The 27,069-nt window shown below is 46.3% G+C and overlaps 1 protein-coding gene across 1 annotated transcript in view; it reads right to left on the bottom strand.

Moving 5' to 3' along the window:
• cyp27a3 (cytochrome P450 family 27 subfamily A member 3) overlaps nucleotides 1-25,634 on the bottom strand; it is a 74,857-nt gene extending 49,223 nt beyond the window's left edge. The window contains exons 1-3 of the mRNA XM_087989345.1: nucleotides 25,129-25,634; nucleotides 19,763-19,953; nucleotides 15,490-15,689 (exon numbers count right to left, since the gene is read on the bottom strand). Of these exons, the coding sequence (XP_087845471.1) occupies nucleotides 15,490-15,689; nucleotides 19,763-19,953; nucleotides 25,129-25,353 (616 nt within the window). The 5' untranslated portion in view covers nucleotides 25,354-25,634. The remainder of the gene's footprint in view (nucleotides 1-15,489; nucleotides 15,690-19,762; nucleotides 19,954-25,128) is intronic.
• Between the last annotated feature and the right edge of the window lie 1,435 nt (nucleotides 25,635-27,069).

The following is a 27,069-nucleotide window of genomic DNA, read 5'->3' as shown; positions in this document are numbered from 1 at the left end:
GACAAGTTGTACTGAAGGGTTTCTTTCTGTGCTAGACAGCTGTATGAGCAGAAATGAGGCCATTCAGCCCATCAGGTCTGCTCCACCATTCAATCATGGCTGATATATTTCTCAACCCCATTCTCCCACTTGATCCCTTTCATACTCAAGAACTTGTCTATCTCAGTCTTAAATACACTCAATGACCTGGCCTTCACAGCCATCTGTGGCAATTAATTCCACAGATTCCCCACTCTCTGGCTGAAGAAGTTTCTCTTTATCGCTTCTAAAAGGTCTTCTCTTTACTCTCAGGCTGTGCCCTCGGGTCCTATTCTCTCCTACCAATGGAAACATCTTCCCAACATCTACTCTCTCCACACCATTTATTATTGTTTAAGTTTCAATTAGATCCCCCCACATTCTTCTAAACTCCATCCAGTATAAACCCAGAGTCCTCAAACATTCCTCATGTGTTAAGCTTTTCATTCCTGGGACCATTCTCATGAACCTCCTCTGAACACGCTCCAGTCCTCTCAAAATAAATGCCATCATTGCATTTGCTTTCCTAACTACTGACTCAACCTGCAAGTTTACCTTGAGAGAATCCTGGACTAGAACTCCCAAGTCTTTTTGCACTTCAGTATTCTGAATTTTCTCCCCATTTGGAAAATAGTCCATGCCTTTATTCTTCTGACAAAGGTGCATGACCTCACACTTTCCCACATTGTACTCCATCTGCCACTTCTTTGCTCACTCTCTTAACCTATCCAAATCCTTCTGCAGCCTCCTGCCTCTTTAATGCTACCTGTCCCTCTGCCTATCTTTGTATCGTCTGCAAACATAGCCAGAATGCCCTCGGTTCCTTCATCTAGATTGTTAATGTATAAAGTGAAAAGTTCTCCCAACACTGAGCCTTGCAGAACGCCACTTATCACCAGCTGCCATCTTGAGAAGGACTCTTTTATTCCCCTCTCTCTGCTTCCTGCCAAACAGTCAAACGTCTATCAATGCTAGCACCTTGCCTCTGACACCATGGGCTCTTGTCTGACTCAGTAGCCTCCTATGCTGCACCTTGTGAAAGGCCTTCTTGAAGTCCAGGCAGATAACATCTGATTCTAGTCTGATTCTGTCTTCTTCTTCTCAAATTGCAGAGTAAATTGAATCATATTATGATCACTGCCTCCCAAGGGTTCCTTCACCTTACACTCTCTTATCAAGTCTCCCTCATTGCACACCACTAAATTGCCTGTTCCCTAATGGGCTCCACTATGATCACTGTAACTTTGCCTTTCCTACACATCCTACATGGGGTAGAGCAGTGGATGTAGTGTACATGGATTTTAGTAAGGCATTTGATAAGGTTCCCCATGGTGGGCTTATGTGGAAAGTCAGGAAGCATGGGATAGTGGGAAGTTTGGCCAGTTGGATAGAGAACTGGCTAACCGGTCGAAGTCAGAGAGTGGTGGTACATGGTAAATATTCAGCCTGGAGCCCAGATACAAGTGGAGTTCCGCAGGAATCAGTTCTGGGTCCTCTGCTGTTAATAATTTTTATTAATGACTTGGAAGAGGGAGTCGAAGGGTGGGTCAGTAAATTTGCAGATGATACGAAGATTGGTGGAGTTGTGGATAGTGAGGAGGGCTGTTGTCAGCTGCAAAGGGACTTAGATATGATGCAGAGCTGGGCTGGGAAGTGGCAGATGGAGTTCAACCCTGTCAAGTGTGAGGTTGTCCATTTTGGAAGGACAAATAAGAATGCGGAATACAGGGTTAACGGTAGGGTTCTTAGTGAGGTGGAGGAGCAGAGGGATCTTGGGGTCTTTGTTCATAGATCTTTGAAAGTTGCCACTCAGGTGGATAGAGCTTGTAAGAAGGCCTATGGTGTATTAGCGTTCATTAGCAGAGGGATTGAATTCAAGAGTCGTGAGGTGATGTTGCAGCTGTTAGGACCTTGGTAAGGCCACATTTGGAGTACTGTGTGCAGTTCTGGTCACCTCACTTTAGGAAAGATGTGGAAGCTTTGGAGAGGATGCAGAGAAGATTTACCAGGATGTTGCCTGGAATGGAGAATAGGTCGTACGAGGATAGGTTGAGAGTGCTAGGCCTTTTCTCATTGGAACGGAGAAGGATGAGGGGTGACTTGATAGAGGTTTATAAGATGATCAGAGGAATAGATAGAGTAGACAGTCAGAGACTTTTTCCCCGGGTACAACAGAGTGTTACAAGGGGACATAAATTTAAGGTGAAGGGTGGAAGGTATAGGGGGGATGTCAGGGGTAGGTTCTTTAACCAGAGAGTGGTGGGGGCATGGAATGCACTGCCTGTGGGAGTGGTAGAGTCAGAATCATTGGTGACCTTTAAGCGGCAATTGGATAGGTACATGGATGGGTGCTTAAGCTAGGACAAATGTTCGGCACAACATCGTGGGCCGAAGGGCCTGTTCTGTGCTGTAGTGTTCTATGTTCTATGTTTTCTATCTCCTGGTGTATTTTGCACCCCAGGTATTGTAATATGATTTTATTGGTCAATTAGAGGAGTGGGGACTTTTTAAAAGCCAGTAAAATAAAGAAGGAGAAAATGAACTGAGTTCAAACTAACAAATAATATAAAAACAAATAGTACGAGCTGGTTTAAATGTATAAAAAGGAAGAGAGAAGTCAATGAGCATTGGCGTCTTAGAGAGTGAGATTGGGGAAAATAAATAGGGATCCAGGAAATGGGCGAGGAGTTGAATAAATACTTTGCATCAGTCTTTGTGTTTAGATTAGATTACTTACAGTGTGGAAACAGGCCCTTTGGCCCAGCAAGTCCACACTGACCCGCCGAAGTGCAACCCACCCAGACCCATTCCCCTACATTTACCCCTTCACCTGACACTACGGGCAATTTAGCATGGCCAATTCACCTAACCTGCACATTTTTGGACTGTGGGAGGAAACCGGAGCGCACCCACGCAGACACGGGGAGAATGTGCAAACTCCACACAGAGTCGCCTGAGGCGGGAATTGAACCCGGGTCTCTGGCGCTGTGAGGCAGCAGTGCTAACCACTGTGCCACCGTGTGTTGACGACTAATTCTACATGATTTCTAAATACTAAATATATAAGGCGCTGAAGATGGGGGGAGGGATGAGAGAGATGTAGCAAACACAATAGCTGACATTGGTGGAAAAAGACCAGGCAAGCTAAGGAGCTAAAGGCCATTAAGTCTCTTGTACCTCATGGTTTACCTCCTAAATGTCAATACCACTGCACTACCACTTCCTGTCATCTTTGGAACCATGTCAATAAATCCTTTCTGTGCTCTGTCCAATAGTTGCACACGCTTCTTGAAGTGCACTGCTCAGAATAGGTCACAGTTCCATTTGAGGTCAGTTGTGAACAGTGTTTCATAAAGATTCACCATAACTTCCTCATGTTGGTATTCTTTGCCTCTGTTTATAATGCATAGGAACCCCTTGTGCATTTTCAACTATTTTCCCAGCTTGCCCTGTGATCTACAGAGACGTGTTTGCCCCAAGCCCCACTGCTTCTGCACCTCTTCAGATTGTTATCCTTGAGTTTATTTGGTCTCTCCACATTCTTTCCAATACAAGGAAATTTCATACTCCCGATCATATCAAGTCAGCATTTCCTGCATTCCACTGTGCCCTGCATTTCCTGCCACATGAATAAGGAGGGGATTAGAGCACAATAAAAGAGAAGAAGGCGATTATACAGCATGGGAGGAGATTAACATATCCCTGATATCACTCCTTAGAGCTGCAGCTTTTGAAATAGGGGGAAGGTAATTATTATCCGAACAGTGCAGTGCCCTTGCAGCCGTTGTTCAACCAGTCAATGTTTAGTCAATACAGGGAGCCCAACCTGTGCTCTCACAGGCATGTATTCATTATTTGAATCCAAAGCAAATTCCTTTAGGGTGTTACTGAAGGTTGTTTTGACTTGGTTCAGTGTTAGCTCAGACACGGAAGGCAGTGTATAATCTAGAACCCCAGGAAATTACTGTGGGGGGACCCATGCAGATCCCACCATGGCAACTAGTGGAATTTCAATCCAGTTAATAAACATGAACTGTAATGCTAGTCCTCAGTAATTGTCATAACAATTCATGATGTGACTGCACTGAATGCACAGAAGTGGAGTTCATTCTTAATTCCTCGAAATACAAGGCGCTCAGTCATTTGCAAATGCTGCAAAGTCCAGTTGACTCAGGCACTGGGAACCACAACAACAAGCACAGCCTTGTCAACACTGCAAAATCCTCCTTACTAGTATCTACTTGTGTCAGTAGCTAAACCTAGTCAGACTGACAGAACCGTACGCTACGCACGTCCCAGACTCCCCCACTACCGTCCCTGAGAATGTCCTATCCAAACTGGCGGAGGTGGCAGCACCATGGCATACAATCCAGAGGGAGTCGTGCATGGAATCCTTGATCCCGTGAGGTCTCATTATATTAGGTTAAATGTGGCAAGGAGGCATCCTGCTGATTATCCTCCAACACCCTTGACTGTTAAATCAGTCTTGCGTCATGTTGAATGCCACTTGGCGGAGGTGCAAGTGTGGAAGGACACAGAATATACCTGGATGAGGGAATTCAATTCCCATCATCGAGTGGCTCAGAAGCAATGCTACTGATCGAGCTGGTCGGGTCCTTAAAGACATAGCTGCGAGACTGTGTCTGCAATAGTTGACGATGGACATTCTGTTTCCATTAGTTGGTATGTCAGTAACTAGGGGTCACGTTTTCACGATTGTTGGCAAGAGAGCTAGGAGTGAGATGAGGAGAAGCATCTTCATTCAGGGATCCGGATTGGGAATCCCCTGCGGATTCCAAAAGAGAGCTGGATATATTTGAAAGTGATGAATTTAGAAGGCTATGGCGATAGGGCTGGAGATTGAGACCAGCTGAGTCACTCTTTCAGAAGCCAGTACAGACACAATGAACTGGTTGGCCTCAGTCTATGTTGTAAAATTCTATGATTCTACAGAGGAATCTGGAAGTCCTTGTCCATGAATCATAAATCTTCACCTTGTGGGAGAGTCAGAGGGGCACAATTTCAGAATAAGGGATCACCCATTTAAGACACAGATGAGGAGGAAGTGAAGCTGTGGAATTCTTTACCACAGAGGGCTGCTGAGGCTGGGTTATGAAGTACATTCAGGGCTGAAATAGACCGATATTAATCATTAAGTGAAGCAAGGGTTAAGAGGGAAAAGCCAGATCTCATTAAAAGGTGGAGTAGACTCAGGTGACCTCTGCTCCTATGTCTTATTAATGGAACTCTAAGGAAGGGCACGTTTATACATCATTCCGAAAATCTTAATAACTTATGATGCAGAAATGTTAGAAATAGATTGCCTATCACCCTCACCTTAACCTCCTTCCACCTATCGCATTTCCAACGCCCCTCCCCCAAGTCCCTCCTCCCTACCTTTTATCTTAGCCTGCTGGGCACACTTTCCTCATTCCTAAAGAAGGGCTCATGCCCGAAACGTCGATTCTCCTGTTCCTTGGATGCTGCCTGATCTGCACTTTTCCAGCAACACATTTTCAGCTCTGATCTCCAGTATCTGCAGTCCTCACTTTCTCCTGCGTGAGATCTAACCTTGCTAACCAGTCCCCCATGGGGAACTTTATCAAACGCCTTACTGAAGTCCATATAGATCACATCTACTGCTCTGCCCTCATCAATCCTCTTTGTTACTTCTTCAAAAAACTCAATGAAGTTGTGAGACATGATTTCCCATGCACAAAGCCATGTTGACTATCCCTAATCAGTCCTTGCCTTTCCAAATACATGCACATCCTGTCCCTCAGGATTCCCTCCAACAACTTGCCCACCACCGACGTCAGGCTCACTGGCCTATAATTCCCTGGCTTGACCTTACCACCTTTCTTAAACAGTGGCACCACGTTAGCCAACCTCCAGTCTTCCGGCACCTCACCTGTGACTATCGATGATACAGATATCTCAGCAAGAGGCCCAGCAATCACTTCTCTAGCTTCCCACAGAGTTCTGGGGTACACCTTATCAGGTCCTGGGCATTTATCCACCTTTATCCGTTTCAAGACATCCAGCACTTCACCATTAGGGACATTTCAGCAACTGCTGGACAGGCACATGGAGAGCAATGAGTTGTGGGGTGCGTAGGTTAAGTTACTGTATTTTACATTAGGATTAAACCTCAGCACATCATCATGGGCCAAAGGGCCTGTTCTGTGCTGTACTTTTCTATGTTCTATGTTCTATAACAATCATCTCTTGTAAAAGAAGAACATTCCCATCTGGGAAAAAGTTCGCTATCAGGCGCTAGTCCAGCTGTAAGGTCCACCATCTCACTGACCCTGGGAAAGTACAAGCTTAATGAAGCAGACACTAGTATGAGAATCAAAATGGTTTCCAGGCTTTGAATATGTGACAAGATGGCTGACATGGTTTATAGCAAATCTCCCACAACGTGTAACCTGTAACTGTAGGCAGCATGGTGGCTCAGCGATTAGCACTGCTGCCTCATGGGACCCAGGTTCAATTCCAGCCATGGGTGACTGTCTATGTGGAGTTTGCACGTTCCCCCTGTGGGCTTCCTCAGGGTGCTCTGGTTTCTTCCCACTATCCAAAGATGTACCAATTAGATTGATTGGCTGTGGGTTTGGAGGACTGGAACTAGGTGGGATGTTCTTTGGAAGTTTGGTATGGGGCTGAATGGCTTCAGTACTGCTCCTTCAGTACTGGCACTAGATACCGTGACTAGAAAACCCACTTTTGTTGGGAATGGTCTCAATTTTGCGTTAAACTTGCCTGTGTCCCGACAATTTGGTTAAAATAACAAATGCTTCACTTTTTCACATCAGCATGTCCTCTCGTCACTTTCCCTCACCTCCCCCATACATCGGAAAATCCAACCAAAAACGGGCCAGCCCACTTTGGGCTGTGTCCCACCAACTGAAATGGCGTCCACTCATTGACCTGTGAGAGAGCTATGGGCATACCCCGACACGTGTGGAGATACCTCTGGTGGCATTCAGAGCCATTGCCAGAAGCAGATTGGGCCTCGATGGGACAGCTTCTCACTGATACTAATTTTACCATCTCCCAGTGCCCCAATGGCCATACTGTCACAATGTTCTGATTGGCCAATGAACCTTGCGTGGAAGTGGGGTAGAAATTGCTGGAAAGGCTCAGCAGGTCTGGCAGCATCTGCGGAGAGAGATCAGAGTTAACGCTTTGGATCGAGTGACCCTTTCTCAGAACTGGAAAGGGGTCCTCAGGAATGGTCACTCGACCCAAAATGTTAACTCTGATCTCTCTCCGCAGATACTGCCAGACCTGCTGAGCTTTTCCAGCAATTTCTACTTTCGTCTCTGATTTACAGCATCCGCAGTTTTTTGTCGGGGGGAGTTTGATTTGTAGGAGAAACTGGGGGTTAGTTTATAGGAGTTACTGAGGGGACTTTATAGAAGGTATTGGGCAATTTATAGCAGTGACTAGGGCCAATTTCTAGGAGTTACCAAGGGTAAATTATAGGAGTTACTTTTATGTGTGCGACTAAGGGTTAATTTATAGGTGGTTTAAACTCGCATTCAAACTTTGGAAATCCTGTCTCGGATTTTGCCAAATGATCTTTGAGCCTTTACCTTCCTTTGACAAATGAAAGGTCAAAGATATCAAGTTAGTAAAATATTAGGAGAGAAGTTTTACCAATGGATTACCTCTGGATTTATACTCTGACTCGCAGAACAGTTACTGTTAATAGTTTGAGTTGAAACAGTCTGACAGTTACAACCAGAGAATAAAAATAAAGCAAGACTCACATTCATATCATGTTTTTCAAGAGTGCAGTATGCATTGAGGCTCCTTGCAGCCAATCAATGTTGAAATACTGTCCCTTTAGCTGTTAAATTGGAAATGCAGTATCCAAATCATACACAGTACGCTCCAATAAGTAAGAACTGATTAATTAAAATGCATTTAGGGCAGCACGGTGGCTCAGTGGTTAGCACTGCTACCTCACAGCACCAGGATCGATTCCAGCCTCAGGCCAACTGTCTGTATGGGGTTTGCACATTCTCCCCGTGTCTGCGTGGGTTTCCTCCGGGTGCTCTGGTTTCCTCCCACAGTCCAAAGATGTGCAGGCCAGGTTAAATGGCCATGCTAAATTGCCCTTAGTGTTAGGTGCATCAGTCAAAGGGAATTGGGTCTGGGTGAGTTACTGTTCGGAGGGCCGGTTGGGCCAAAAGGTCTGTTTCCACACTGTAGGGAATCTAATCTAATCATCTATTTTAATGCAAGAGGCCTGACAGGGAATGAATGGGAACATGGGACTGGGATAGCTTTGGTATTATAGAAACATAACTTGCGCCCACACCTCCCCCCTCACTTCCCTCCAAGGCCCCAAGGGATCCTTCCATATCCGTCACAAATTCACCTGCACCTCCACACACATCATTTACTGCATCCGCTGCACCCGATGTGGCCTCCTCTACATTGGGGAGACAGGCCGCCTACTTGCGGAACGTTTCAGAGAACACCTCTGGGACACCCGGACCAACCAACCCAGCCGCCCCGTGGCTGAACACTAACTTCCCCCTCCCACTCCGCCAAGGACATGCAGGTCCTTGGCCTCCTCCATCGCCAGACCATGGCAACACGATGCCTGGAGGAAGAGCGACTCATCTTCCGCCTAGGAACTCTCCAACCACAAGGGATGAATGCAGATTTCTCCAGTTTCCTCATTTCCCCTCCCCCCACCTTTTCTCAGTCCCACCCCTCGGACTCAGCACCGCCTTCCTAACCTGCAATCTTCTTCCCGACCTCTCCGCCCCCACCCCCTCTCCGGCCTATCACCCTCACCTTAACCTCCTTCCACCTATCGCATTCCCAACGCCCCTCCCCCAAGTCCCTCCTCCCTACCTTTTATCTTAGCCTGCTTGGCACACCCTCCTCATTCCTGAAGAAGGGCTTATGCCCGAAACGTCGATTCTCCTGCTCCTTTGATGCTGCCTGACCTGCTGCACTTTTCCAGCAACGCATTTTTAAGCTCTGATCCCCAGCATCTGCAGTCCTCACTTTCTCCTGAGGGAGGGACAGGATTGGCAGCTCAATGTTCCAGGGTGCAGATGCCAATAGGAAAGACAGAAGTGGAGGAAAGGGAGGAGGTAGGAATGGCATTTTTGTTTAGGGAAAATATCAGGGCAGTGTATTCCTTAGGGATCGCCCAAAGAAGCTGCATAGGTGGGAGTGAGATCTAAAAAGGGGATGAACACTTTTCTTGATGTGAGTCCACATTTCAGAGGGAGAGATGCTGGAAGTTTTAAAATGCATAAAGGTAGATAAATCCTCAGGACTTGATCAAATAAACCCAGATCGTTGTGGGAAGCTAGGAAAGAAATTGCAGGGCCTCTAGCAGAGGTATTTGCATCATCGACAGATTTAGGTGAGATGCTGGAAGACTGGAGGGTGGCTACTGTTGTGCCTTCATTTAAGAAAGGCTGCAAGGAAAAGCCAGGGATCTAGAGATCATTGAGCCTGACATCGGTGTTGGGTAACTTGTTGGAGGGGATTCTGAGAGACAAGAACTACATGCATTTGGAAAGGCAACGACCAATTAGGGATAGTCAGCATAGTTGTGTGTGGGAAATCACATCTCACAAACTTGATTGAGTTTTGTTTGTAGAGGTAACCAAGAGGATAGATGAAAGTAGAGTGGTAGACGTTGTCGACATGGCCTTTAGCAAGGCTTTTGTCAAGGTTCCACGTGATAGACTGATTAGTAAGATGAGATCACATGGGATCCAGGGAGAGCTAGCTAACTGGGTACAAAATTTGGTTTGATGGTCAGAGACAGAGAGTGGTGGTGGAGGGTTGTTGTTCAAGCTGGAGGCCTGTGACCAATGGTGTTCCACAAGGATCAGTGCTGGGTCCACTGTTGTTTATTATTTGGATAATCATTTGGATGAGAATTTAGGAGTTAGCACCTCTCCCTCTATAATGTGGACTCATTTCAAGAAAAAGTGATCATCTCCTTCTTATTTCTCAGTTCCACCCATGTAGCTTCTTTGGACGATCCCTCAGTGCTGCCCTGATGTTTGCCCTAAACATAAGTTTGCTGATGACGCCAACATTGGTGGTATATTGGAGAGTGAAGAAGATTATCTAAGATTACAACAGGATCTTGATCAACTGGGCCAGTGGGCCAAGGAATGACAGATGGAATTTAATTTAGATCAATGTGATGTGTTACATTTTGGTAATGATAGATCAGGGCAGGACTAATACAGTTAATGGTAAAGCCCTGGGTAGCATTGTCAAAGAGATAGATGTAGGGGTGCAAGCACATAGCTCCTTGAAATTGGGATCACGGGTAGACAGGGTGAAGAAGGCCTTTGGTATGCTTATCTTCATCAGTTAGAGCATTATACAGCAGCACAAGACCCTGGTAGGGCCAGCTTTGGAGTACTGTGCACAGTTCTGACCACCATGCTATAGGAAGGGTGTTATTAAATTGGAAAGAGTGCAAAAAAAATGTATAAGATTAGCGAGTTTGGAGGTGATTTGTAGCTCAGGTTGAAGATCTGGATGTAGGTTTGCTCGCTGAGCTGGAAGGTTCGTTTTCAGAAGTTTCGTCACCATACTAGGTAACATCATCAGTGAGCCTCCAGATGAAGCACTGATGGCACGGTCTGTTTATTTATGCATTTAGGTTTTCTTGGGTTGGTAATGTCACTTCCCATGGTGATGTCATTTCCTGTGTTGGTGATGTCATTCCCTGTACTTTTTTCTTAGAGGGTGGTAGATGGGGTCCAAATCGATGTGCTTGTTGATAGAGTTCCAGTTGGAATGCCATGCTTCTAGGAATTCTCGTGTGTGTCTCTATTTGGCTTGTCCGAGGATGGACGTGTTAACACATAAATAGAAAGCGGGCCTTAACACTAGTGCTTCACCGAAGACTCACTCATGATGTGACCTAGTATGGTGACGAAATGTCTGAAACAAACCCTCCAGCTCTGCGAGCAAATCTGCATCCACATTTACAAGATTGTTAGTGAGACCTGATGGTTTGAGTTATAAAAAGAGGCAGGATAGGCTGGGACAATTTCCCCAGAGTGTAAGAGGTTGAGAGGTGACCTTAAAGAAGTTTATAAAATCATAAGGGGCATAGATAAGGTGAATGGCCAAGGTCCTTTCTCCAAAGTAGGGAAATCTAAAACTAGAGGGCATAGGTTTAAGGTGAGAGGGGACAGATTTAAAATGCACTTGAGAGGCACCCTTTTCACCCAGAAATGTGGTTGACTCTTCAGTGCCTCTGAAATGGCCCAACAAGGCACAGAATTCAAGGGCAATTAGAAATGGGCAACACAGGGGAGGCAATGGCCTAGTGGTATTAGCGTTGGTATTAGTGTTGGTTATTGGTGTTGGTTATTGGTGTTGGTATTAGCATTGGTATTGGTGTTGGTATTGCCAATGGTATTAGTGTTAGACTTTAATCCAGAGATCCAGATAATGGTCTGGGGACCTGGGTTTGAATATCTGGAATTAAGGATGACCATGAATCCATTGTCGGGAAAACCCATCTGGTTCACTAATGCCCTCCAGGGAAGGAAACTGTCATCCTTACCTAGTCAGGCTTGCATGTGACTCCAAACACACAGCAATATAGCTGACTCTTAACTTCCCTCTGGGTAATTAGGGATGGGCAATAAATGGTGGCTTAGCCAATGATGCCAACATCCCGTGAATGAATAAAGAGAAAAAAAAGCTGGTACTGGCAGCATCGCCAGTATAGAATTATAGAGTCTTAGAGATAGACAGCACGGAAACAGACCCTTCAGTCCAATTTGTCCATGCCGACCAGATATCCTAACCTAATCTAATCCCATTTGTCAACACTTGGCCCATATCCTCCAAACCCTTCCTATTCATATACACATCCAAATGCCTTTTAAAAGCTGTAATTGTACCAGCCTCCAACACTTCTTCTGGCAGCTCATTCAATACACATACTACCCTCTGCATGAAAAAGTTGCCACTTAGGTCCCTTTTATATCTTTCCCCTCTCACCCTAAACCTATGCCTTCTAGTTCTGGACACCCCCACTCTAGGGAAAATACTTTGCCTATTTGTCAGATCCATGCACCTCATAATTTTATAAACCTCTCTAAGGTCCCTTCTCAGCCTCCGACGCTCCAGGGAAAACAGCCCCAGCCTGTTCAGCCTCTCCCTGTAGCGCAAACCCTCCAACCCTGGCAACATTCTTGTAAATCTTTTCTGAACCCTTTCAAGTTTCACAACATCTTTCCGAAAGGAAGGAGACCAGAACTGCATGCAAAGTGGCCTAACCAATGTCCTGCACAGCCGCAACATGACCTCCCAACTCCTGTACTCAATACTCTGACCAATAAAGGAAAGCATACCAAACGCCTTCTTCACTATCCTATCTACCTGCGACTCCACTTTCATGGAACAATGAACCTGCACTCTGAGGTCTCTCTGTTCAACAACACTCCCCAGGACCTTACCATTAAGTGTATAAGTCCTACCCTGATTTGCCTTTCCAAAATGCAGCACTTCACATTTATCTAAATTAAACAGCACCTGCCACTTCTCGGCCCATTGGCCCATCTAACCAAGATCCTTCCTCACTGTCCACTACACCTCCAATTTTGGTGTCATCTGCAAACTATAAATCCTGTCCACGAAAGAAATGTTTTCAAAGTGATGAGGACTTTTGCCTCTTCTGCCCTTTTGGGCAGCGCATTCCAGAACTCCCACATGCCTGTGGGTGGGAAACAAATTCCTTCTCAATTCCCCTGTAATCTTTCTGCGGATCACCTTTCAACTGAGAAGCTTGTTGACAAGAAGATGCAAGAGGTACAGAAGTACGTTGATAAGGGCTGTAGAATGGAAGGAGAGTACCTCGCATAGTTACTGGCTAGTACCAAGAACTGAGGTGAGGAGGAATTTCTTCAGCCACAGGGTGGTGAATCTGTGGAACTCATTGCCACAGAACGCTGTGGAGGCCGAGTCATTAAGGGTCTTGTAGACAGACATAGATAAATTCCTGATTAGAAATGGGAATGATGGAGAGTTAGCAGGAGAATGGGGTTGAGAAACATATCAGCCATGATCAAGTGGAAGTGCAGATTTGATGGGCTGAATGGCCTAATTCTGCTCCAATATGCTATGGTCTAATTGTTAATATGACTCCTGTCAATTTATATGGTTATCTGTTTTGAGCTTCTGTTAGCTGCAGTGGACACTGTCAGAACAAGATATCTAATAAGGAGTGTGTTTGTCTGACATGCTGGGTCAACGTCCTGGAATTCCATCCTTAAAGGCATTGTGGGTCTTCCTACACCAAACGGACTGCAGTGGTTCAAGAAGGCAACTCCCCTTCTCAAGGGCAACCAGGGATGGGCATTAAATGCAGGCCCAGCCAGTGATGCCTGTATCCCATGAATAAATATATAAATAAAATGAGAAGACAGAAACTTTCTGGACTCTCACTTGAAGAATCACCATTGAGCGAGATATCTAGAGGATACTGAGGGGGGCATAATAGAAATGTGTAAAATTTTAATGAGAGGCATAGACAGGATAGACAGGAAGGAACTTTACCCCTTGGTAGAGGAATTAATGACCAGGGGCAGAAAGTTTAGAGGAAACGTAAGGAAAAACATTTTCACCAGATGATGGTGCGAATCTGGAACTCATTGGCTGTAAGGATAGTAAAGGCAGAAACCCTTATGATGTTGAAGAAGTATTGAGATGTGCACTTGTAATGCCAAGCTTCACATTGCTATGGACCAAATGCTCAAAAATGGAATTAGAATAGTTAGCTGGTTGACGGGCCGAAGGGTCTTTTCCCATTCTATAGGAGTGGCATGCTGGCTCAGTGGTCAGTACTGCTGCTTCACAGCGCCAGGGTCCCAGGTTCTGTCTGTGTGGAGTTTGCACATTCTCCCCGTGTCTGCATGTTTCTTCCAGGTGTCAGGTTTCCTCCCACAGTCCAAAGATGTGTAGGTTAAGTGAATTGACCATGCTAAATTACCCACAGTGTACAGGGATGTGTAGGTTAGGTGCATTAGTCAGTGGTAAATGTAGAATAATAGGGTAGGGGAATGGGTCTGGGTGGGTTACTCATCAGAGGGTCGATGTGGACTTGTTGGGCTGAAGGGCCTGTTTCCACACTGTAGAGATTCATGCCTATGAGTCAAGGCCAACTCTTTGACTGGACATACTTCTGAAGGTTCTATCATGTAAGTATATACCTCCTACTGCTCCTGTCAAATGTTTGATGTTTTTTATTATAGCGGGGGAGTCACAAGTTAGACCAGCATTTAATGTCCATTCCGTGTTGCCTTGTCAAACTGCTGTGGTCCATGTGCATGAAGTGGGTGCTATGTACACCCGCTCTGTGCTGTTACAGAGGAACGATGACCAAACTCTAGACCTAAGAAGGATGACATGGTTCAGCAGGGAGACCTGCAAAAAGATAACTGACAACCTAACAGAGATACTTGAGAGAATAAGTTGGGAGAAACTGGTGGAATGATCAGTGACCAGATGATGGAGATTAAAAGCAAAATAATGCAGAGGTTGAAATATGTAATAAAAATGGAAAGTCCTGAAAATACTGAGCAGGTCTGGCAGCATCGCTTGACACTTAAGAGAGTTAAGATTTTGAGTCTGAGATGACCTTTCTTCAAAACACAGATTAGATTAGATTACTTACAGTGTGAAAACAGGCCCTTTGGCCCAACAAGTCCACACCGGCCCTCCGAAGAGCAACCTACCCAGACCCATTCCCCTACATTTACCCCTTCACCTAACACTACTGGCAATTTAACATGGGCAATTCACCTAACCTGGACATCTTTGGACTGTGGGAGGAAACCGGAGCACCCGGAGAAAACCCACGCAGACACGGGGAGAATGTGAAAACTCCACACAGCAGTTGCCTGAGGCGGGAATTGAACCCGGGTCTCTGGCGCTGTGAGGCAGCAGTGCTAACCACTGTGCCACCCCTGTGATTTCCAGAAGAGCCAGACTGGAGAAGGAGGAGACACAACGAGGTGTTGCGATGTAGAAGGTGGAAGCAGATTGAGATGGAGCTTCCAAAAGGGATGAAATTAACTCTCAAGGCGAAGCAAGTTGCATGATTGTGGGGAAAAGTCAGAGGAGTGTCACTAAAAGGGCAGCTCTTGTACAAGGCAAAAAGTGGGTACTACAGATGCTGGAGATTCGAGTCAAGCTTAGAGTAGTGCTGGATAGGCACAGCAGGTCAGGCAGTATCCAAGGAGCAGGAAGTTCGATGTTTCAGGCAAAAGTCCTTCATCAGGAATGGCTCCCTGATGAAGGGCTTATGCCCAAAATGTCGAATCTCCCGCTCCTTTCGTGCTGCCTGACCTGCTGTGCTTTTCCAGCACTACTCTAATCTTGGGCTCTTGTACAAGCACAATGGGTCAAATGGCTTCTTCCTCTGGTTGTAAGGTTTAAAGTCACTACCTTCAAATGCGAATTTGTACAGCTCGCTGGACACATCATTCAGCATCACCCCTCTGCCCTGGTTTTCTCTCAGCCACTTAACTTTCTTCACAAAGTCAGTCACCACCTCATTGATGGCAGGAGAATAATTAGACACTTCTTTTGGCTTCAGCATCTTGGGATTCAACATGCTCCGTAATTGATGCCACTTCTCCCCATACCTGTAACAGCAAACACAAGGAAAGACAATCAAGTCACTGGCTACAACTGTTCATTCCCACTATCCCAAAGACATCCCAAAGTCCAGACAAGACTGGAGAACCTGAGTTTATATCAAATATGCAGCACAGAAAGAGGCCCATTCGGTCCCACGAGTTAATGAATGCCCCTCCAACAGCAGTACCTTCTCTACCTTTCTCCCCCATCTAGCTTTCCTTTAGCTGCATCGACCTGATCCCTTCCCTTTGTATGGGATCAAGTAGACGCAAGGATGTTGCAGGTTACAGAGGAACATAGATAAGCTGCAGAGCTAGGCTGAGAGGTGACAAATGGAGTTTAATGTGGAAAAGTGTGAGGTGATTCACTTTGGAAGGAGTAACAGGAATGCAACATACTGGGCTAATGGTAAGATTCTTGGTGGCGTAGGTGAGCACAGAGATTTCGGTGTCCAGGTACACAGATCTCAGAAAGTTGCCACCCAGGTTGATAAGGTTGTTAAGAAGACATACAGTTATAGAGGGATTGAGTTTCAGAACCATGAGATCATGCTGCAGCTGTACAAAATTCTGGTGCAGCCGCATTTGGAGCATTGTGTACAGTTCTGATCACCACATTATAGGAAGGATGTGGAAGCCTTGGAAAGGGTTCAGAGAAGATTGATAGGATGTTGCCTGGTATGGACGGAAGGTCTTACGAGGAAAGGCTGAGGTACTTGAGGCTGTTTTCGTTAGAGAGAAGAGGTTGAGAGACAACTTAATTGAGCCATATAAGATAATCAAAGGGTTAGATAGGGTGGACAGTGAGAGCCTTTTTCCTCGAATGGCGATGGCTAGCATGAGGGGGCATAGCTTTAAACTCAGGGGTGATAGACATAGGTCAGATGTCAGAGGTAGTTTCTTTACACAGAGATTAGTAGGGGCATGGAATGCACTGCCTGCAACAGTAGTAGAGTCGCCAACTCTAAGGGCATTTTAATGGTCATTGGATAGGCATATGGATGAGAATTGAATAGTGTAGGTTAGATGGGCTTCAGATTGGTTCCACAGGTCAGCGTAATATCGAGGGCCGAAGGGCCTGTACTGCACTGTAATGTTCTATGTTCTATGTTCTTTCTGTCATAATGGGTTCCACCCCCCCAACCACTCACAGAGAAAGACATTTCTCCTGAATTTCTGACTGAGTTTATTAGTGACCAGCTGATTTTATTTTTAATTTGTTCATGGGATGTGAGCATCGCTGGCTAGGCCAGCATTTATTGCCAATCCCTAATTGCCCAGAGGGCAGCTATGACGCAACCACATCATTGTAGGTGTGGAGGTGATTAACCAGGTAAGGATGGTAAATTTCCTTTCCTAAAAGGACATTAGTGAACCAGCTGGAATTTTCCCAACAATCAACAATGGTTTCCTGGTCATCTTTCGGCTCTTAATTCCTGATTTTCAATCGAATCTAAATTCTACCACCTGCTATAGCGAGATTTGAACCTGGGTCCCAGTTATAGGAAGGATATTATTAAGCTGAAGAGATTTACTAGGATGTTGCAGGGTATGGAAGGATTGAGTTATAATGTAAGGCCGGATAGAGTCATAGTCATAGAGATGTACAGCATGGAAACAGACCCTTCGGTCCAACCCATCCATGCCGACCAGATTTCCCAACCCAATCTAGTCCCACCTGCCAGCACCTGGCCCTTATCCATCCAAACCATTCCTATTCATATACCCATCCAAATGCCTCTTAAATGTTGCAATTGTACCAGCCTCCACCACTTCCTCAGGCAACTCATTCCATACACGAACTACCTTCTGCGTGAAAAAGTTGCCCCTTAGGTCTCTTTTATATCTTTCCCCTCTCACACTAAACCTATGCCCCTCTAGTTCTGGACTCCCCCACCTCAGGGAAACGGCCTTATCTATTTATCCTATCCAATGCCCCTCATGATTTTATAAACCTGTATAAGGTCACCCCTCAGCCTCCGATGTTTCAGGGAAACCAGCCCCAACCTATTCAATCTAGTTAGTTGGGTACGAGGATCCCATGGCATCAGCATCCTGACTTGGAAGCATATTGCCATTCCTTCAGTTGGAATTCTGATCGACTGGGACTTTTCCCACTGGAGTGTGGAAGGTTGAGAGATGGCCTTCGAGAAGTTTATAAAATAATGAGGGCTATGGATAGAAACAGTGAGAGATACCTTTTCCCTAGGATGGGGAATATCAAGACTGTGAGGCACATTTTTAAGATGACAGGAGAGAGATTTAAAAAAGACATAAGAAGCACCTTTTTTTACACAAAGGGTCATTCTTGTGTGGAATGAACTTCCTGAGGAAGTGGTGGATCTGGGTACAATTACAACGTTTAAATGACATTTGGATGGATACATGAATAGGAAGGGTTTGGGGAGGATAAGGGCCAGGAGCAGGCAGGTGGGACTAGTTTAGTTTGGGATTATGGTCAGCATGGACTGGTTGGACCGAAGGGTCTGTTTCTGTGCGGTATGACTCTATGACTGGAATGGTAATACCATCAGGCCACTGCCTCCCCTATAGTTCTTGCTCTGACCAATAGTTTTCACAATACTTTTCTCCTCAGGGCAGAGAAGGGGACGCTTTATAAAAATCTTCAACATTATCGAGGGTTATGAGAGAGTAGCCAGCAAGAAACTGTTTCCCTGAGAGGTGAGTCAGTAACAAGTGGTCATGGTTTTAACAGGCCTCAGGGCCAGACAGGAGATAAGGCGTATCTTAATTTTACAGATTGAGATGTTGAGGTGCAGAATGCCCTGTCTTAAAGGCCAGTGGAAGCAGATTCAATACTAACTTTTGTACAGGATTTGGATAAATCTGGGATTTTAGGGAACTGAGTTCTGAGGAAGGGTAATTTGACCCGAAACATTAACTCTGATTTCTCTCCACAGATGTTGTCAGACCTGCTGAGCTTTTCCAGCAACTTCTGCTTTGGTTTGTGACTTAATTGGTGAGGTGGTGAAGGGGAGGGGTGCATATCTCTCCCGTGCCAACTTGTCCAGTTATATCCCCCCTTCTCACCACTTCCCTCGTCACCTCCATGGAGTGGACAATCGCACCCAAAATAATTGTTACTCATATTTAAGTTAAAGCCTCTGCAGAGGTTTCACTGAATGACTAGTTGGTTGAATCATAGAATTCAAGTCCTGTCTTGAATCAGAGCTGAACAGAGTGGGCAAATAGTCAAAGCCCAGTTCCCAGCTTGGCGGCATTGACAGAATGGAGGGCACAGAAGGAGTTAACACTTTGAAAGAAGATCCTTCCTTGGCTCTTTGCCTTGTTTCCTTTCTGTGCTATTATTGAAATCTCCTCTTGGACACAAGTGAATTTCAAAGAAAACAACGTTGCAGAAACAGTTCTCCCATTGTTCCCTCCGGATATTTTAACAATTTAATTAAATCCTTGTTCTCCAAAAAAAAATCCAAAACAAAACTCGCTACCTTGAACACGTGATAGAAGTCTCTCCATGACCTTCTAATCAGACCAATCCCAGTTTCTACTGTAACTGTTCATCCCCTTTCACCATCTTGTGCCCTCTCTGGCACCCAGCCTCAAGTGTCATGCACCGAATTAGACACAGTAACCCAGCCACAGCCTAATGGTCTTTTGTCTTGGTTTGATGTAATGCACTAACTTTCACATTCTGTGCCTCTACTTACAGAGCCACATCTCCAAAATGCCTTAATATCGACTTGTTTCAATTTGTTTGATAACCAACAAAGACTTCACAGAATGTGGCCCAATGTGCCTGCACTTGTCCTCCAAAAGAACTTCCTGGAAATGCTCAGCGGGTTTTACAGCACTTGTGGAAAGAAATCAGAGTTAACATTTTGGGCCCAGTGAGTCTTCTTCAGAACTGCCTCTGAGTAAACATCCTATAAGTCTTTGTTCGAGGTAGCTATTAAAACGCAGTTACACTGGAAGGGAGCCAATGCTGCCTTACAGCTCATGTCCCCATGGTTTCAGCTTACTTGGGCCCCGTGATAAATTTATATCGCTAAATAACTGGGCCTTGACTGTTGGTATTGCAGGCTGCCCTCAATACTCACTCACAAAGCGGTCCATAAGCTTGCCCTCTCAACTCTCTGTACTCCCTCCAGTGTGGCATATGGGCCCGCACTGGGTATTTACCCTCCTGCCGCAAAACCTGCTCAATCAAATCAGCTGTGGCCACATTGACGACAGTGATGGGGCCAAACTTGTTCTTCCAGATGGGACCGAACATCTTCTTCTGCACAATCTGCAAAAGAAACCAGAGAAAGGAAAATATAGCATTCTCAGATTCATCGGGAGGCTTTGGCAGCACAGTCACCGTGCATCAGCCGAACTGGGGGAAACATCCTCACAGAATTCCACGCGTTTCGATGAAATCACCACTCGTCTCCCAGAGACGCAAAGGACATGGCAGCTCTGACAATGTGGTTTACGCGTCATTAAGGGGCAACAGGACCGACGAGGTGGAGCCGAGAGTGTAGTGCTGGAAAAGCACAGCAGGTCAGGCAGCATCCGAGGCGCAGGAGAATCATCGTTTCGGGCAAAAGCCCTTCATCAGGATGCTGCCTGACCTGCTGTGCTTTTCCAGCACCACACTCTTCAACTCTGATCTCCAGCATCTGCAGTCCTCACTTTCTCCAACGAGATGGAGCATCAACAATAATCATCACTGAAACCTCCTGTGAAACTGTGCAATTCACTCCTTAAACATTTGTACCTCTCTCTCTGTCTTGAAATTGACTCTTTAAACTCTAACTCTTTGATCAAGTGTTTGGTGAATTCAGTGTCAAATAAACACTTGGCTACACAACAACTTGCTGTTAAACAGTGCTTTCACTATTGTAACAATGTTCCACTTCTAAGGAGCGTTATCGGACAGGTTTAGGCCCATAGCCATATTTCTCTCTCACTTAATGGGTTTGACTATCCCGTCACCCAATTGGCCTTCATTGCAAATGGAATTAAGTTCAGAACTAAGCATCTCTTGCTGCAGTTATACAGGGCTTTGGTGAGACCAGAACTGGACTATTTCATGCAGTTTTGATTTCCTTACCAAAGAAAGGACGTATTTATTGAGTTTGTGTTGTCACATATACCGAGATAAGTGAAAAGTAGTGTTCTATGTGATCTACAGATCATACCATAAAAAGTGCATTGGGTAACAGAACAGAGTGATAATAGAGTTACAGCCACAGAGAAGGTGCAGAGAGAGATCAGAATTAACATTTGAGAGTTGCATTCAAAAGTCTGATAATAGCAGGGAAAGAAGCTGTTCTTAAATCTACTTGTGCGTGTATCAAACTTTTATATCTTCTGCCCGACGGAAGAGGGTGGAAGAGAGATGTACTTGACATAGAGGGAGTTAAGTGGAATTTCACTAAGCTGATGCCAAAGATAGCAGGGCTGTCATAGGAGGAGAAATTGATTCAACTGGGCCTGTATTCACTTGAGCTTAGAAAGGTGAGAGGGGATCTATTTTATACCTGATGTTTAAAATTCTAACAGGGCTGAACAGTCTAAATGCAGGGACGATGTTTCTCCTGACTGGGGATATAGTCTTCCACAGGTTAGGGGGAAGACCATTTAGGACTGAGATAAGGAAATATTTCTTCATTCATAAAGTAGTGACCCTGTAGAATTCTTTACCACAGAAGACTGTGAAAGCTAAGTCACTGAATGTAGTCAAGAAAGAGATAGACAAACTTCTGGATTTCATTAGGGGTATGGGGGAAAAGTGATGGAATATTCCCCACTTGCCTGGATAAATTCAGTTCCAGCAACAGTCAAAAAGCTTGACATATTCACAACAAAACAGCCCATTTAATTGGCACCCACATCCACAAGCATCCACTCCCTCCACCACCATTACTCAGTAGCAGCAGAAATTCACCAAACATTCTTCGGCAGCATCTTCCAAACCCCCAGCCACTTCCATCCAGAAGGACAAGGGCGGCAGATAGATGAGAACACCACACTCTCCAAGTCCCGCTCAATTCGCCATTCTAACTTGGAAGTATATCACCGTCCCTTCACTGTCACTGGGTCAAGGTCCTGGAATTCCCTCCCTAAGGGCATTGTGGGTCAACCCACAGCACATGGACCGCAATGGTTTAAGATGGCAGCTCACCACCATCTTCTCAAGGGCACTAGGGACAATAAATGCTGGTCCAGCCAGTGACGCTCAAGGCAATTAAGGAGTTGGGGGAATTTCAATGACAACTTCCAAAAGAAATCGGATAATTCTTGAAAAGGAAACATTTCTGGGGCCACGTGATTAAATACTTCAAAGAGTCCATGGAGGCACGATGGGCTAAAATTCCCTCTTTCTGTTGTGCGATATTCCATTATTGTAAGTTATCAGAAATTTGGACACACACAAAGCCTGATTTTATAACCAGTCCAAGTCATATCAGAAGTCAGTGCAGAAAATGTTGAAAACATTCAGTGGGTCTGGAATCATATGTGGAGAGAGAAACTGAGTTAATGGACAGGATTGTCCCAGGGCTGAAAATATGTTGCTGGAACAGCGCAGCAGGTCAGGCAGCATCCAGGGAATAGGAGAATTGACGTTTTGGGCATAAGCCCTGTCCCAGGGCCAGACCAATGTGAGCTCTAGAGAGAAATTTGAGAGAATTCAGTGTAATGTTGAGACATGCCTTTCTTGATGCCGGGATCAACAAGTCACATTTTCCAACTAAGTCACAGGCACCAATATAAGATTCTTGCTAGTGAGTGGTGAGACACCTTATAACGGGGATCATCACTCATTATCACCCTCAGTGTTACTCCTCTTCAGCCACCCACTGAATAGAAACTAGCCATCGAGAATTCCTGCTGTGGAGGTCAGATCAGATATTTGGAGACTCTCCCTTGATCTTCTGGTCCTCCATATTGGATAGGTCAGCACCAACATTGCAGGGCACATGCATCCCATGCCCATGGACATTGACATCCAATATGTACCAGCCTCACTGCACCTTCATGGCCTTTCTCCAGTCCATTACAGCATGTCAATGCTGCAAATTGGGGCACAGTGGCACCTTTGCTTGAGCCATTCATAGGTTGTGTGCATTGCTGGCTAGGCCAGCATTTATTGGCCATCCCTAATTGCCATCCGAACTGACTGACACGCCAGGGCATCTTCAGAGGACAGTTAAAACTCAACTACATTGCCAACGTGTCGGCCAGTCCAGGTGAAGGATGGCAGATTTCCTTCCCTAAAGGATGGCTCAGTTGCTCAGGGATTAGCGATGCGGCGTCACAGCACCCAGGGACCCAGGTTCAATTCCAGCCTTGAGCGACTGTCTATGTGGAGCTTGCATGTTCTCCCTGTGTCTGCGTGGGTTTCCTATGGGTGCTCAAGTTTCCTCCCACAGTCCAAAATGTGCAAGTTGGATGGATTGGCCATGCTAAATTGCCCAAAGTGTCTAGGGATGCATAGGTTGGGTGGATTGACAATGGGAAATGCAGGGATAGGGTAGGAAGGAGAGTCTGGGTGGGATGATCTTCAGAGGGCCGGTATGTACTCAATGGGCCAAATGGCCTACTTCCACACTATAGGGATTCTATGGGAGGACATTGGTGAACAAGATAGGTTTTCAAAGCTTGACAGTGGCTACATGGTCACCATCAGAGACAGGATCTGTTAGGACTATGCTAAAGTGAGGACTCCAGATGCTGGAGGTTAGAGTCGAGAGTGTGGTGCTGGAAAAGCATAGCAGGTCAGGCAGCATTCGAAGAGCAGGAGAATTGACCTTTCGGGCAAAAGCCCATGAAGGGCTTTTGGCCGAAAGATCGATCCTCCTGCTCCTCAGATGCTGCCCGACCTGCTGTGCTTCTCCAGCACCACACTCTCGACTCTGTTAGGACTATATTCACTGGAGTTTAGAAGAAAAAGAAGGGGATAATCTTATAGAAACCTGGGAGCTTGGGAGGGTAGTAAAGGTGTGAGGTACAAGGATGAGCACTTGAAATCATCATAATGTTCAAGGGTATAGGGAAGGTGCTGGAAAGCTATTTCTCATAGATACAAATAAAATTATGAGGGGAATGGATAAGACAGAAGCAGAGAAATTAATGTTCATGAAGAGCAAAGTCATACATCTAGACTAACAGGCTACAGTTAAAGCAATTTGTAAATCAAGTCATGTGATGTGAGAAGGAATTTTTCCACACAACGAGTCCGACTGCATTGCACAATGGAATGGAGGCCAAATTCAACTCAGTTAAACATCACATAAGACCAAGTTTTATTTTAAGAATCCCTACAGTGTGGAAACCAAAGAGTAATCCACCCAGACCCATTCCCCCATCCTATTACTCCACATTTACCCCTGACTAAAGCATCTAACCTACACATCCCTAAACACTATGGGCAATTTAGCACGGCCAATTCACCTGACCTGCATATCTATGGATTGTGGAAGGAAGCTGGAGCACCCGGAGGAAACCCACACAGACACAGGGAGAACATGCAAACTCCACACAGATAGTCGCCTGCGGCTGGAATCAAACCCAGGTTCTTGGCGCTGTGAGGCTGCAGTGCTAACCAGTGAGCTGTCCAACAAATAAACCTGTTCGACGATAACCTGGTGTTGTGTGATTTTTAACTTTGTCCACCCCAGTACCTCCACATCAGGTTCAAAATCATCAGGCTTGGAATAAACAAGAAATCATTGTCTCCTGCAAAACTGCTAACTCCCTGGTAAACTCTAATGCGTGCCAAACATGAGTGTGTCAGTCAATCTCAACACTCTATGTTACACAGAATTGTGAAACGCTTACAAATGACATTTAAGTTTGAATAACACCAATGCCTGTATTCATATAAGCGTAAAAGAATAAGAGGGGATTCCGACTGAAATGTAACAGAGCTGATGCAGGAAGGATGTTCCCTCTGGTTGGGGAGTACAGAACCAGGGGTACACAGTCTCAGGACAGGGGGTAGACCACCTAGCACTGAGGTAGGTGAACATTGTTCTCCCCAAAGGTTCACAAACCCGAGGTGGAGTTGATTAGCTCAGTTGGCTGGGTGGCTGGTTTGCCAATGCAGAGTGATGTGTTGCTGGAAAAGCGCAGCAGGTCAGGAATCCTGAAGAAGGGCTTATGCCCGAAACGTCGATTCTCCTGTTCCCTGGATGCTGTCTGACCTGCTGCGCTTTTCCAGCAACACATTTTTCAGCTCTGATCTCCAGCATCTGCGGACCTCACTTTCTCCTCAATGCAGAGTGATGCCAGGGGTTCAATTCCTGCACAGAGGAGGTTACTGTAAAGGACATTTTCCTTCGCAAACTCGCCCGAGGCATGGGGACAACTCAGGTTAAACTACTACCAGGGCAGCTGAGGGAAGGGGGCAACAGGGTGAGGAGCTTCAAAGTGGAGGGGGGGGGTAGGGTCAAAAAAGGAGAGTTGAGCCTCTCACCTGCAGCTCGTGGGTTTTCTCGTGGTATCCTTTGATGAAATGCCAGTAGAAGTTGGACAGCAGGCCGCTGCCGGGAAGATCCTCCAAGGTTTTCAAGCCCCCAGCGGCTCGCTCCGCCGCCGCTAACGACGGCCTCTCGCCCGAGTTGCGCCGGAACGCCTGAGTTGCGGGCAGGGGTCCCCGCTTGGCGGTGAGGAAGGAGCGCAGCAGCAGGAACAGGGACATGCTCACAGCCCTCTCTCTCTCTGTGTGTGTGTGTGTGTGTGCTGTCAGACTCACAGCCCTCTCTCTCTCTCTGTGTGTGTGTGTGTGCTGTCAGACTCACAGCCCTCTCTCTCTCTCTGTGTGTGTGTGTGCTGTCAGACTCACAGCCCTCTCTCTCTCTGTGTGTGTGTGTGTGTGTGCTGTCAGACTCACAGCCCTCTCTCTCTCTGTGTGTGTGTGTGTGTGCTGTCAGACTCACAGCCCTCTCTCTCTCTCTGTGTGTGTGTGTGTGTGCTGTCAGACTCACAGCCCTCTCTCTCTCTCTGTGTGTGTGTGTGCTGTCAGACTCACAGCCCTCTCTCTCTCTCTGTGTGTGTGTGTGCTGTCAGACTCACAGCCCTCTCTCTCTCTCTGTGTGTGTGTGTGCTGTCAGACTCACAGCCCTCTCTCTCTCTGTGTGTGTGTGTGTGTGTGTGTGTGTGTGCTGTCAGACTCACAGCCCTCTCTCTCTCTCTGTGTGTGTGTGTGTGTGTGCTGTCAGACTCACAGCCCTCTCTCTCTCTGTGTGTGTGTGTGTGTGTGCTGTCAGACTCACAGCCCTCTCTCTCTCTCTGTGTGTGTGTGTGTGCTGTCAGACTCACAGCCCTCTCTGTCTCTGTGTGTGTGTGTGTGTGTGCTGTCAGACTCACAGCCCTCTCTCTCTCTCTGTGTGTGTGTGTGTGCTGTCAGACTCACAGCCCTCTCTCTCTCTCTGTGTGTGTGTGTGTGTGTGCTGTCAGACTCACAGCCCTCTCTCTCTCTGTGTGTGTGTGTGTGTGTGTGTGCTGTCAGACTCACAGCCCTCTCTCTCTCTGTGTGTGTGTGTGTGTGTGTGTGCTGTCAGACTCACAGCCCTCTCTCTCTCTCTGTGTGTGTGTGTGTGTGCTGTCAGACTCACAGCCCTCTCTCTCTGTGTGTGTGTGTGTGTGCTGTCAGACTCACAGCCCTCTCCCTCTCTCTCTGTGTGTGTGTGTGCTGTCAGACTCACAGCCCTCTCTCTCTCTCTCTCTGTGTGTGTGTGCTGTCAGACTCACAGCCCTCTCTCTCTCTCTGTGTGTGTGTGTGTGTGTGTGTGTGCTGTCAGACTCACAGCCCTCTCTCTCTCTCTCTGTGTGTGTGTGTGCTGTCAGACTCACAGCCCTCTCCCTCTCTCTCTGTGTGTGTGTGTGCTGTCAGACTCACAGCCCTCTCTCTCTCTCTCTGTGTGTGTGTGTGTGTGTGCTGTCAGACTCACAGCCCTCTCCCTCTCTCTGTGTGTGTGTGTGTGTGTGCTGTCAGACTCATAGCCCTCTCCCTCTCTCTGTGTGTGTGTGTGTGTGCTGTCAGACTCACAGCCCTCTCCCTCTCTCTCTGTGTGTGTGTGTGTGCTGTCAGACTCACAGCCCTCTCTCTCTCTCTCTCTGTGTGTGTGTGTGTGTGTGTGCTGTCAGACTCACAGCCCTCTCTCTCTCTCTCTGTGTGTGTTTGTGTGTGTGTGTGCTGTCAGACTCACAGCCCTCTCTCTCTCTCTCTGTGTGTGTTTGTGTGTGTGTGCTGTCAGACTCACAGCCCTCTCTCTCTCTGTGTGTGTGTGTGCTGTCAGACTCACAGCCCTCTCTCTCTCTCTCTCTGTGTGTGTGTGTGTGTGTGTGCTGTCAGACTCACAGCCCTCTCTCTCTGTGTGTGTGTGTGTGTGTGTGCTGTCAGACTCACAGCCCT

The sequence above is a fragment of the Chiloscyllium plagiosum genome, unplaced genomic scaffold, assembly GCF_037043375.1.
Source record: "Chiloscyllium plagiosum isolate Xiang-an unplaced genomic scaffold, Cpla_swu_hap1 HiC_scaffold_7, whole genome shotgun sequence".
NCBI lineage: Eukaryota > Metazoa > Chordata > Chondrichthyes > Orectolobiformes > Hemiscylliidae > Chiloscyllium > Chiloscyllium plagiosum.
Note: the sequence above shows the minus strand (reverse complement) of the source record. Positions and strands in the feature narration are given on the sequence as shown.